Source organism: Carcharhinus amblyrhynchos, chromosome 6 (genome assembly GCF_965287045.1).
Source record: "Carcharhinus amblyrhynchos chromosome 6, sCarAmb.v2.hapA, whole genome shotgun sequence".
NCBI lineage: Eukaryota > Metazoa > Chordata > Chondrichthyes > Carcharhiniformes > Carcharhinidae > Carcharhinus > Carcharhinus amblyrhynchos.
In genome coordinates, this window is record NC_137329.1 from 27444977 (window position 1) to 27460032 (window position 15056).

General features: G+C 48.5%; 1 protein-coding gene across 1 annotated transcript in view; it reads left to right on the plus strand.

Annotated features, from left to right (window-relative positions):
- Window positions 1-15056, plus strand: part of LOC145344430 (malignant fibrous histiocytoma-amplified sequence 1) — a 112740-nt gene that overhangs the window by 14589 nt on the left and 83095 nt on the right. The window contains exons 3-4 of the mRNA XM_080191567.1: window positions 848-1142; window positions 2358-2544. Coding sequence (XP_080047693.1) covers window positions 848-1142; window positions 2358-2544 — 482 coding nt within the window. The remainder of the gene's footprint in view (window positions 1-847; window positions 1143-2357; window positions 2545-15056) is intronic.

The window sequence follows — 15056 nt, forward strand, 5'->3', positions numbered from 1 at the left end:
TGGAACTCGTTGCTGGAGGAGATGGTGGAAGCAGATACGGGAGTGACTTTTAAGGGGCGTCTTGACAAATACAATGATAGGATGGCAATAGAGGGATGTGGTCCCAGGAAGGGTAGGGGGTTTTAGTTCAGCCGGGCAGCATGGTCGGTGTAGGCTTGGAGGGCCAAAGGGCCTGTTCCTGTGCTGTAATTTTCTTTGTTCACCTGGAGGAAACCCACGCAGACACAGGGGGATTTTGCAAATGCCACACAGTCAGTAACTCAAGGCTGGAATTGAACCTTGCTTCCTGGCCCTATGAGGCAGCAGTGCTAACCACTGCCACCATGCTATGAGATTGGATGAATATTCTGGAGGTTTCTTTTTACTCTATGGTGATAATACCCTGACAGGAGAATGACCACATTCTCTACTCTGGTTTGGGTGGCATGGTGGCACAGTGCTTAGCACTGCTGCTTCACAGCACCAGGGACCTGGGTTTGATTCCCAGTTTGGATGACCATCTGCGCAGAGTCTGCATGTTCTTCCTGTGTCAGCATGGGCTTTGTCCAGGTGCTCTGGTTTCCTCCCACAGTCTGAAAGACATGCCGGTTAGGTGTACTGGCCATGCTAAATTCTCTCTCGGTGTACCCAAACAGGCACTGAGTGTGGCAAGTAGGAAATTTTCACAGTGACTTCATTGCAGTGTTAATGTAAGCCTACTTGTGACGCTAATAAATAAAATTTTAAATAAATAATCGAGGGCAGTATCTGTGATGGAGTACATACGTGAGTGAAGTGAGCCTGATGATTTGGAATAATTGGTTCTGATATCCTGTTTGATTTTGTGATGCTGGTTATCTCTCTCCAGGTATCAGGTGGATGATGCAGATTCCTTCAAGAAGCAGGTTGGTTTTTGGATCAACAATGTCTTGATGAGAGTCCCAGAATCCATTGTGCTTCCCATTGGGAGTCACATAGACCTGTGCGATAAGGATGAAATCCAGAGGAAGAAGGAGGACATCGAAGAGAAGATCCAGGAGATGCTGACTGAGAGAAAGGAGAACTTAAAGCAGCGGCTGGAGACACTGAAACAGAAATCACTGTGTGAATTATACCACGATCAAGTGAATAAACTGCGTGATTTAGTGGCATACAGTTTAAAGGTGAAGAGAAATGTGGCTCTGTAACATAGGATAGGGTTCATGTTGGATATGCTGACCATTTAAAGGGACAGTGCCTTGGTTCACTTTCTCGCTGAGCATGGAATGTTCCAGAACCAACAATCATATTGTTTGAGATTTGGTTTGGACATTTATATAAAAAAAAACACACATGCACTCCTTAGATCCACTCTGCGATGTTCTGCCTCACTGTAAGATCCCTTTGCACCTTGGTGTTGGATTCTCCAGTGTGCTGGCAGGGGACATGCATCAACTCTAGTGGCTGTACAACCAGATGTGCATTTCTGCACAGCGACATCTCTGTCCCGATGTAAATAACCTGTTACTCCAGGCTGTTTTTGACATCAGGACCTTGCTGCAACGTGGACACGTTTATCAAAATCCACCCGTTTTAGATGTGGCAATGAGCTGTGAGATGTTCACAAGCTTTCTTACACTGAATTGTTCTATTGGCGCTGACCCAACTGGTGTTTGGGGAATTAGGGATGGACAGATATCAGCAGGATACAGCTGGTGGCAAGGGCCATTTCAGGGTCACCTACAGCACTGCCTGACCTTGGGAGGAACAGGAGGAGGCAGAAAGGACTGGTTACCTTGTTAAAACAATATTTAGCCCTCTTTATTTTTACCATGATCCCAGGGCCCATGTCCACCTCAGCAGCTGTGATAACCGTCCAAGGATATGCCAAAACTGGTCCAAATCTGGATGAGGAAGACTATCTCCATTCCCATCCTAATGTGTTTTGCAAGGGACAGGCAGAGATTAAAACAACCCAGCACCACCCATGGTACCAGCAATGGTGTCAAATTATCACATAAATTAAATATTTCAACACTTTCCAGGTGGGATTTAAAGTCACAACCACTGGTTTACAAGTTCTATAACACAGATACTATGCTGCTGTTCCCCTTAACTTTCCCCTTCTTTCCCCTTCCCTTTCTCCTACCATCCCTCCATCCTTCCCTTCCTTTTCTTCATTCCCTCTCTCCGCCCTTCCCTTTTATCCATCCTTCCCTTCTAGACCCCTTCCTTCTCTTGCTCCCATCCATTCCATTCTTCCATCCCTCACAGGCGGCCCTCATTCTCTTTCTCTATTGTTCCTTCACATCCTCCCTCCTTCCTCCCCTCCTTCTCAGATATAAACAAACAACAGTTTGAATAAGATTGAGTTAAAATGGGTGACCTTCTCCCTGCAGGTTTTGGACCTTATTCCCGTTGACTGTACTCAATACGATTCCATATTCGGGGCTTGGCTACAGATTCTGGAATCTGTTCGGAATAAGGAAATTTTCCTAAATGCAATCCGGAAACTTCCTGTCACTTACAAGAAGGTGGAAAATGCCATTATGGAACTAATTAAAACACCAGAAGTACCAGTCCATGGTAAGGGTCAATCATTTTATACAGCACTTAGCCTTCTGGCTACAATCAGTTACCAAAGCAGAAGAAATGGCAGCAGGAGCAGACCATTCAGCCCTTCAAATCTACTCTGCCGTTCATGGAGATAATGGCAACTCTACCTCAGCTGCACTTTCTGCAATGTACCTTAACCCCATGTCTCTGAAACTCCTTAGTACTCGCAAAATCAATTCACAAATACCTGAACATCCATCGCTCTCTAGAATAGAGAATTCCAAAGATTCACATTCCTTTGCAGAAAATTCTCATGGGATACAGTTCCAATCACTGACTCCCAGTAGGATACAGTTCCAGTCACTGACTCTCACTGGGATACAGTTCCAGTCACTGACTCTCACTGGGATACAGTTCCACAGTCACTGACTCTCACTGGGATACAGTTTCAGTCACTGACTCTCACTGGGATACAGTTTCAGTCACTGACTCTCACTGGGATACAGTTCCACAGTCACTGACTCTCACTGGGATACAGTTCCACAGTCACTGACTCTCACAGGGATACAGTTCCACACACACTGACTCTCACTGGGATACAGTTCCACACACTGACTCTCACTGGGATACAGTTCCACAGTCACTGACTCTCACTGGGATACAGTTCCACAGTCACTGACTCTCACTGGGATACAGTTACACACACTGACTCTCACTGGGATACAGTTCCACACGCTGACTCTCATTGGGATACAGTTCCACAGTCACTGACTCTCACTGGGATACAGTTCCACAGTCACAGACTCCCATTGGGATACAGTTTCAGTCACTGACTCTCACTGGGATACAGTTCCACAGTCACTGACTCTCACTGGGATACAGTTCCACACACACTGACTCTCACTGGGATACAGTTCCACACACTGACTCTCACTGGGATACAGTTCCACAGTCACTGACTCTCACTGGGATACAGTTCCGCAGTCACTGCCTCTCACTGGGATACAGTTTCACAGTCACAGACTCCCATTGGGATACAGTTCCACAGTCACTGACTCTCACTGGAATAGAGTTCCACACACACTGACTCTCGCTTGGATACAGTTCCACAGTCACTGACTCTCACTGGGATACAGTTCCACAGTCACTGACTCTCACTGGGATACAGTTCCACACACACTGACTCTCACTGGGATCCAGTTTCAGTCACTGACTCTCACTGGGATACAGTTCCATAGTCACTGACTCTCACTGGGATACAGTTCCACAGTCACTGACTCTCACAGGGATTCAGTTCCATAGTCACTGACTCTCACTGGGATACAGTTCCACAGTCACTGACTCTCACTGGGATACAGTTCCACAGTCATTGACTCTCACTGGGATATAGTTCCACAGTCAATGACTCTCACTGCGATACAGTTCCACACACACTGACTCTTACTGGGATACAGTTCCACAGTCACTGACTCTCACTGGGATACAGTTCCACAGTCACTGACTCTCACTGGGACACAGTTCCACACACACTGACTCTCACTGGGATACAGTTCCACAGTCACTGACTCTCACTGGGATACAGTTCCACACACACTGACTCTCACTGGGATACAGTTACACACACTGACTCTCACTGGGATACAGTTCCACAGTCACTGACTCTCACTGGGATACAGTTCCACAGTCACTGACTCTCACTGGGATACAGTTCCACACACACTGACTCTCACTGGGATACAGTTCCACAGTCACTGACTCTCACTGGGATACAGTTCCACAGTCACTGACTCTCACTGGGATACAGTTCCACAGTCACTGACTCTCACTGGGATACAGTTCCACAGTCACTGACTCTCACTGGGATACAGTTCCACACACACTGACTCTCACTGGGATACAGTTCCACACACACTGACTCTCACTGGGACACAGTTCCACAGTCACTGACTCTCACTGGGATACAGTTCCACACACACTGACTCTCACTCGGACACAGTTCCACAGTCACTGACTCTCACTGGGATACAGTTCCACAGTCACTGACTCTCACTGGGATACAGTTCCACACACACTGACTCTCACTGGGATACAGTTACACACACTGACTCTCACTGGGATACAGTTCCACAGTCACTGACTCTCACTGGGATACAGTTCCACAGTCACTGACTCTCACTGGGATACAGTTCCACACACACTGACTCTCACTGGGATACAGTTCCACAGTCACTGACTCTCACTGGGATACAGTTCCACAGTCACTGACTCTCACTGGGATACAGTTCCACAGTCACTGACTCTCACTGGGATACAGTTCCACAGTCACTGACTCTCACTGGGATACAGTTCCAAAGTCACTGACTCTCACTGGGATACAGTTCCACAGTCACTGACTCTCACTGGGATACAGTTCCACAGTCACTGACTCTCACTGGGATACAGTTCCACAGTCACTGACTCTCACTGGGATACAGTTCCACACACACTGACTCTCACTGGGATACAGTTCCACAGTCACTGCCTCTCACTGGGATACAGTTCCACAGTCACTGACTCTCACTGGGATACAGTTCCACAGTCACTGATTCTCATAGGGATTCAGTTCCACAGTCACTGACTCTCACTGGGATACAGTTCCACAGTCACTGATTCTCACTGGAATACAGTTTCAGTCACTGACTCTCACTGGGATACAGTTCCACAGTCAGTGACTCTCACTGGGATACAGTTCCACACACACTGACTCTCACTGGGATACATCTTCAGTCACTGACTCTCACTGGGATACAGTTCCACAGTCACTGACTCTCACAGGGATACAGTTCCACAGTCACTGACTCTCACTGGGACACAGTTGCATACACACTGACTCTCACTGGGATACAGTTCCACACACTGACTCTCACTGGGATACAGTTCCACAGTCACTGACTCTCACTGGGATACAGTTCCACAGTCACTGACTCTCACTGGGATACAGTTTCAGTCACTGACTCTCACTGCGATACAGTTCCACAGTCACTGACTCTCACTGGGATACAGTTCCACAGTTACTGACTCTCACAGGGATTCAGTTCCATAGTCACTGACTCTCACTGGGATACAGTTCCACAGTCACTGACTCTCACTGGGATACAGTTTCAGTCACTGACTCTCACTGGGATACAGTTCCACAGTCACTGACTCTCACTGGGATACAGTTCCACAGTCACTGACTCTCACTGGGATACAGTTCCACACACACTGACTCTCACTGGGACACAGTTCCACAGTCACTGACTCTCACTGGGATACAGTTCCACAGTCACTGACTCTCACTGGGATACAGTTCCACACACACTGACTCTCACTGGGATACAGTTCCACAGTCACTGACTCTCACTGGGATATAGTTCCAATGTCACTGACTCTCACTGGGATGCAGTTCCACAGTCACAGACTCCCATTGGGATACAGTACCACAGTCACAGACTCCCATTGGGATACAGTTCCACAGTCACTGACTCTCACTGGGATACAGTACCACAGTCACTGACTCTCACTGGGATACAGTTCCACAGTCACTGACTCTCACTGGGATACAGTTCCACAGTCACTGACTCTCACTGGGATACAGTTCCACACACACTGACTCTCACTGGGATACAGTTCCACAGTCTCTGACTCTCACTGGGATACAGTTCCACAGTCACTGACTCTCACTGGGATACAGTTCCACAGTCACTGACTCTCACTGGGATACAGTTCCGCAGTCACTGCCTCTCACTGGGATACAGTTTCACAGTCACAGACTCCCATTGGGATACAGTGCCACAGTCACTGACTCTCACTGGGATACAGTTTCAGTCACTGACTCTCACTGGGATACAGTTCCACAGTCACTGACTCTCACTGGGATACAGTTTCAGTCACTGACTCTCACTGGGATACAGTTCCACAGTCACTGACTCTCACTGGGATACAGTTTCAGTCACTGACTCTCACTGGGATACAGTTCCACACACACTGACTCTCACTGGGATACAGTTCCACAGTCACTGACTCTCACTGGGATACAGTTCCACAGTCACTGACTCTCACTGGGATACAGTTCCGCAGTCACTGCCTCTCACTGGGATACAGTTTCACAGTCACAGACTCCCATTGGGATACAGTTCCACAGTCACTGACTCTCACTGGAATAGAGTTCCACACACACTGACTCTCGCTGGGATACAGTTCCACAGTCACTGACTCTCACTGGGATACAGTTTCAGTCACTGACTCTCACTGGGATACATTTCCACAGTCACTGACTCTCACTGGGAAACAGTTCCACAGTCACTGACTCTCACTGGGATACAGTTCCACAGTCACTGACTCTCACTGGGATACAGTTTCAGTCACTGACTCTCACTGGGATACAGTTCCACAGTCACTGACTCTCACTGGGATACAGTTTCAGTCACTGACTCTCACTGGGATACAGTTCCACAGTCACTGACTCTCACTGGGATACAGTTTCAGTCACTGACTCTCACTGGGATACAGTTTCAGTCACTGACTCTCACTGCGATACAGTTCCACAGTCAATGACTCTCATTGGGATACAGTTCCACAGTTACAGACTCTCACTGGGATACAGTTCCACAGTCACAGACTCCCATTGGGATACAATTTCAGTCACTGACTCTCACTGGGATACAGTTCCACAGTCACTGACTCTCACTGGGATACAGTTCCACACACACTGACTCTCACTGGGATACAGTTCCACACACTGACTCTCACTGGGATACAGTTCCACAGTCACTGACTCTCACTGGGATACAGTTCCGCAGTCACTGCCTCTCACTGGGATACAGTTTCACAGTCACAGACTCCCATTGGGATACAGTTCCACACACACTGACTCTCACTGGGATACAGTTCCACAGTCACTGACTCTCACTGGGATATAGTTCCACACACTGACTCTCACTGGGATACAGTTCCACAGTCACTGACTCTCACTGGGATACAGTTCCACACACACTGACTCTCACTGGGACACAGTTCCACAGTCACTGACTCTCACCGGGATACAGTTCCACAGTCACTGACTCTCACTGGGATACAGTTCCACACACACTGACTGTCACTGGGATACAGTTCCACAGTCACTGACTCTCACTGGGATATAGTTCCAATGTCACTGACTCTCACTGGGATGCAGTTCCACAGTCACAGACTCCCATTGGGATACAGTTCCACAGTCACAGACTCCCATTGGGATACAGTTCCACAGTCACTGACTCTCACTGGGATACAGTACCACAGTCACTGACTCTCACTGGGATACAGTTCCACAGTCACTGACTCTCACTGGGATACAGTTCCACAGTCACTGACTCTCACTGGGATACAGTTCCACACACACTGACTCTCACTGGGATACAGTTCCACAGTCTCTGACTCTCACTGGGATACAGTTCCACAGTCACTGACTCTCACTGGGATACAGTTCCACAGTCATTGACTCTCACTGGGATACAGTTCCGCAGTCACTGCCTCTCACTGGGATACAGTTTCACAGTCACAGACTCCCATTGGGATACAGTTCCACAGTCACTGACTCTCACTGGGATACAGTTTCAGTCACTGACTCTCACTGGGATACAGTTCCACAGTCACTGACTCTCACTGGGATACAGTTTCAGTCACTGACTCTCACTGGGATACAGTTCCACACTCACTGACTCTCACTGGGATACAGTTTCAGTCACTGACTCTCACTGGGATACAGTTCCACACACACTGACTCTCACTGGGATACAGTTCCACAGTCACTGACTCTCACTGGGATACAGTTCCACAGTCTCTGAGTCTCACTGGGATACAGTTCCACAGTCACTGACTCTCACAGGGATTCAGTTCCATAGTCACTGACTCTCACTGGGATACAGTTCCACAGTCACTGACTCTCACTGGGATACAGTTCCACAGTCATTGACTCTCACTGGGATATAGTTCCACAGTCAATGACTCTCACTGCGATACAGTTCCACACACACTGACTCTTACTGGGATACAGTTCCACAGTCACTGACTCTCACTGGGATACAGTTCCACAGTCACTGACTCTCACTGGGACACAGTTCCACACACACTGACTCTCACTGGGATACAGTTACACACAGTGACTCTCACTGGGATACAGTTCCACAGTCACTGACTCTCACTGGGATACAGTTCCACAGTCACTGACTCTCACTGGGATACAGTTCCACACACACTGACTCTCACTGGGATACAGTTCCACAGGCACTGACTCTCACTGGGATACAGTTCCACAGTCACTGACTCTCACTGGGATACAGTTCCACAGTCACTGCCTCTCACTGGGATACAGTTCCACAGTCACTGACTCTCACTGGGATACAGTTCCACAGTCACTGACTCTCACTGGGATACAGTTCCACAGTCACTGACTCTCACTGGGATACAGTTCCACAGTCACTGACTCTCACTGGGATACAGTTCCACACACACTGACTCTCACTGGGATACAGTTCCACAGTCACTGCCTCTCACTGGGATACAGTTCCACAGTCACTGACTCTCACTGGGATACAGTCCCACAGTCACTGACTCTCACTGAGATACAGTTCCACACACAGTGACTCTCACTGGGATACAGTTCCACAGTCACTGATTCTCATAGGGATTCAGTTCCACAGTCACTGACTCTCACTGGGATACAGTTCCACAGTCACTGATTCTCACTGGAATACAGTTTCAGTCACTGACTCTCACTGGGTTACAGTTCCACAGTCACTGACTCTCACTGGGATACAGTTCCACACACACTGACTCTCACTGGGATACATCTTCAGTCACTGACTCTCTCTGGGATACAGGTCCACAGTCACTGACTCTCACTGGGATACAGTTCCACAGTCACTGACTCTCACTGGGATACATCTTCAGTCACTGACTCTCACAGGGATACAGTTCCACAGTCACTGACTCTCACTGGGACACAGTTGCATACACACTGACTCTCACTGGGATACAGTTCCACACACTGACTCTCACTGGGATACAGTTCCACAGTCACTGACTCTCACTGGGATACAGTTCCACAGTCACTGACTCTCACTGGGATACAGTTTCAGTCACTGACTCTCACTGCGATACAGTTCCACAGTCACTGACTCTCACTGGGATACAGTTCCACAGTTACTGACTCTCACAGGGATTCAGTTCCATAGTCACTGACTCTCACTGGCATACAGTTCCACAGTCACTGACTCTCACTGGGATACAGTTTCAGTCACTGACTCTCACTGGGATACAGTTCCACACACTGACTCTCACTGGGATACAGTTCCACAGTCACTGACTCTCACTGGGATACAGTTCCACACACACTGACTCTCACTGGGACACAGTTCCACAGTCACTGACTCTCACTGGGATACAGTTCCACAGTCACTGACTCTCACTGGGATACAGTTCCACACACACTGACTCTCACTGGGATACAGTTCCACAGTCACTGACTCTCACTGGGATATAGTTCCAATGTCACTGACTCTCACTGGGATGCAGTTCCACAGTCACAGACTCCCATTGGGATACAGTTCCAAAGTCACAGACTCTCACTGGGATACAGTTCCACAGTCACTGACTCTCACTGGGATACAGTTCCACACACACTGACTCTCACTGGGATACAGTTCCACAGTCTCTGACTCTCACTGGGATACAGTTCCACAGTCACTGACTCTCACTGGGATACAGTTCCACACACACTGACTCTGACTGGGATACAGTTCCGCAGTCACTGCCTCTCAATGGTATAGAGTTCCACTCACACTGACTCTCACTGGGATACAGTTCCACAGTCACTGACTCTCAATGGTATAGAGTTCCACACACACTGACTCTCACTGGGATACAGTTCCACAGTCTCTGACTCTCACTGGGATACAGTTCCACAGTCACTGACTCTCACTGGGATACAGTTCCACACACACTGACTCTCACTGGGATACAGTTCCACAGTCACTGACTCTCACTGGGATACAGTTCCACAGTCACTGACTCTCACTGGGATACAGTTCCACACACTGACTCTGACTGGGATACAGTTCCACAGTCACTGCCTCTCACTGGGATACAGTTCCACAGTCACTTACTCTCACTGGGATACAGTTCCACAGTCACTGACTCTCACTGGGATACAGTTCCACAGTCACTGACTCTCACTGGGATACAGTTTCAGTCACTGACTCTCACTGGGATACAGTTCCACAGTAACTGACTCTCACTGGGATACAGTTCCACAGTCACTGACTCTCACTGGGATACAGTTCCGCAGTCACTGCCTCTCACTGGGATACAGTTTCACAGTCACAGACTCTCACTGGAATAGAGTTCCACACACACTGACTCTCACTGGGATACAGTTCCGCAGTCACTGACTCTCATTGGAATAGAGTTCCACACACACTGACTCTCACTGGGATACAGTTCAACAGTCACTGACTCTCACTGGAATAGAGTTCCACACACACTGACTCTCACTGGGATACAGTTCCACAGTCACTGACTCTCACTGGGATACAGTTCCACAGTCACTGACTCTCACTGGGATACAGTTCCACAGTCACTGACTCTCACTGGGAAACAGTTCCACAGTCACTGACTCTCACTGGGATACAGTTCCACAGTCACTGACTCTCACTGGGATACAGTTTCAGTCACTGACTCTCACTGGGATACAGTTCCACAGTCACTGACTCTCACTGGGATACAGTTTCAGTCACTGACTCTCACTGCGATACAGTTCCACAGTCACTGACTCTCACTGGGATACAGTTTCAGTCACTGACTCTCACTGCGATACAGTTCCACAGTCACTGACTCTCACTGGGACACAGTTCCACAGTTACAGACTCTCACTGGGATACAGTTCCACAGTCACAGACTCCCATTGGGATACAGTTTCAGTCACTGACTCTCACTGGGATACAGTTCCGCAGTCACTGCCTCTCACTGGGATACAGTTTCACAGTCACAGACTCCCATTGGGATACAGTTCCACAGTCACTGACTCTCACTGGAATAGAGTTCCACACACACTGACTCTCGCTTGGATACAGTTCCACAGTCACTGACTCTCACTGGGATACAGTTCCACACAGTGACTCTCACTTGGATACAGTTCCACAGTCACTGACTCACACTGGGATATAGTTCCACAGTCACTGACTCTCACTGGGATACAGTTCCACAGTCACTGACTCTCACTGGGATACAGTTCCACAGTCACTGACTCTCACTGCGATACAGTTCCACAGTCACTGACTCTCACTGGGATACAGTTTCAGTCACTGCCTCTCACTGGGATACAGTTCCACAGTCACTGACTCTCACTGGGATACAGTTCCACACACACTGACTCTCACTGGGATACAGTTCCACAGTCACTGACTCTCACTGGGATACAGTTCCACAGTCACTGACTCTCACTGGGATACAGTTACACACACTGACTCTCACTGGGATACAGTTCCACACACTGACTCTCACTGGGATACAGTTCCACAGTCACTGACTCTCACTGGGATACAGTTCCACAGTCACAGACTCCCATTGGGATACAGATCCACAGTCACTGACTCTCACTGGGATACAGTTCCACAGTCACTGACTCTCACTGGGATACAGCTTCAGTCACTGACTCTCAGTGGGATACAGTTTCAGTCACTGACTCACTGGGATACAGTTCCATACACAGTGACTCTCACTGGGATACATTTCCACACACTGACTGTCACTGGGATACAGCTCCACACACACTGACTCTCACTGGGATACAGTTCCACAGTCACTGACTCTCACTGGGATACAGTTCCACAGTCACTGACTCTCACTGGGATACAGTTCCGCAGTCACTGCCTCTCACTGGGATACAGTTTCACAGTCACAGACTCCCATTGGGATACAGTTCCACAGTCACTGACTCTCACTGGAATAGAGTTCCACACACACTGACTCTCGCTTGGATACAGTTCCAGAGTCACTGACTCTCAATGAGATACAGTTCCACACACAGTGACTCTCACTGGGATACAGTTCCACAGTCACTGACTCTCACTGAGATACAGTACCACAGTCACTGACTCTCACTGGGATACAGTTCCACACACTGACTCTCACTGGGATACAGTGCCACAGTCACTGACTCTCACTGGGATACAGTTCCACACACTGACTCTCACTGGGATACAGTTCCACAGTCACTGACTCTCACCGTGTTACAATTCCACAGTCACTGACTCTCACTGGGATACAGTTCCACTGTCAGTGACTCTCACGGGAATTCAGTTCCACAGTCACTGACTCTCACTGGGATACAGTTCCACAGTCACTGACTCCCACTGGGATACATTTCCACAGTCACTGACTCTCACTGGGATACAGTTCCACACACACTGACTCTCACTGGGATACAGTTCCACAGTCACTGACTCTCACTGGGATACAGTTCCACAGTCACTGACTCTCACTGGGATACAGTTACACACACTGACTCTCACTGGGATACAGTTCCACAGTCACTGACTCTCACTGGGATACAGTTCCACAGTCAATGACTCTCACTGGGATACAGTTCCACAGTCACTGACTCTCACTGGGATACAGTTACACACACTGACTCTCACTGGGATACAGTTCCACACACTGACTCTCACTCGGATACAGTTCCACAGTCACTGACTCTCACTGGGATACAGTTCCACAGTCACTGACTCTCACTGGGATACAGTTACACACACTGACTCTCACTGGGATACAGTTCCACACACTGACTCTCACTGGGATACAGTTCCACAGTCACTGACTCTAACTGGGATACAGTTACACACACTGACTCTCACTGGGATACAGTTCCACACACTGACTCTCATTGGGATACAGTTCCACAGTCACTGACTCTCACTGGGATACAGTTCCACAGTCAATGACTCTCACTGGGACACAGTTCCACAGTCACTGACTCTCACTGGGATACAGTTCCACAGTCAGTGACTCTCTCTGGGATACAGTTCCACAGTCACTGACTCTCACTGGGATACAGTTACACACACTGACTCTCACTGGGATACAGTTCCACACAATGACTCTCATTGGGATACAGTTCCACAGTCACTGACTCTCACTGGGATACAGTTCCACAGTCACTGACTCTCACTGGGATACAGTTCCACAGTCAATGACTCTCATTGGGATACAGTTCCACAGTCACTGACTCTCACTGGGATACAGTTCCACAGTCACTGACTCCAATTGGGATACAGTTCCACAGTCACTGACTCTCACTGGGATACAGTTCCACAGTCACTGACTCTCACTGGGATACAGTTCCATACACACTGACTCTCACTGGGATACAGTTCCACACACTGACTGTCACTGGGATACAGTTCCACAGTCACTGACTCTCACTGGGATATAGTTCCACAGTCACTGACTCTCACTGGGATAAAGTTTCAGTCACTGTCTGTCACTGGGATACAGTTCCACAGTCACTGACTCTCACTGGGATATAGTTCCGCAGTCACTGCCTCTCACTGGGATACAGTTTCACAGTCACAGACTGCCATTGGGATACAGTTCCACAGTCACTGACTCTCACTGGAATAGAGTTCCACACACAGTGACTCTCACTGGGATACAGTTCCACAGTCACTGACTCTCACTGGGATACAGTTCCACACACAGTGACTCTCACTGGGATACAGTTCCACAGTCACTGACTCTCACAGGGATTCAGTTCCATAGTCACTGACTCTCACGGGGATACAGTTCCACAGTCACTGACTCTCACTGGGATACAGTTCCACTGTCACTGACTCTCACTGGGATACAGTTCCATATACACTGACTCTCACTGGGACACAGTTCCACAGTCACTGACTCTCACTGGGATACAGTTCCACAGTCACTGACTCTCACTGGGATAAAGTTCCACAGTCACTGACTCTCACTGGGATACAGTTCCACACACACTGACTCTCACTGGGATACAGTTTCAGTCACTGACTCTCACTGCGATACAGTTCCACAGTCACTGACTCTCACTGGGATACAGTTACACACACTGACTCTAACTGGGATACAGTTCCACACACTGACTCTCACTGAAATGCAGTTCCACACACAGTGACTCTCACTGGGATAAGGTTCCACAGTCACTGACTCTCACTGGGATACAGTTCCACAGTCACTGACTCTCACTGAGATACAGTTCCACACACAGTGACTCTCACTGGGATAAGGTTCCACAGTCACTGACTCTCACTGGGATAAGGTTCCACAGTCACTGACTCTCACAGGGATTCAGTTGCATAGTCACTGACTCTCACTGGGACACAGTTCCACAGTCACTGACTCTCACTGGGATACAGTTCCACAGTCACTGACTCTCACTGGGATACAATTCCACTGTCACTGACTCTCACTGGGATACAGTTCCACAGTCACTGACTCTCACTGGGATACAATTCCAC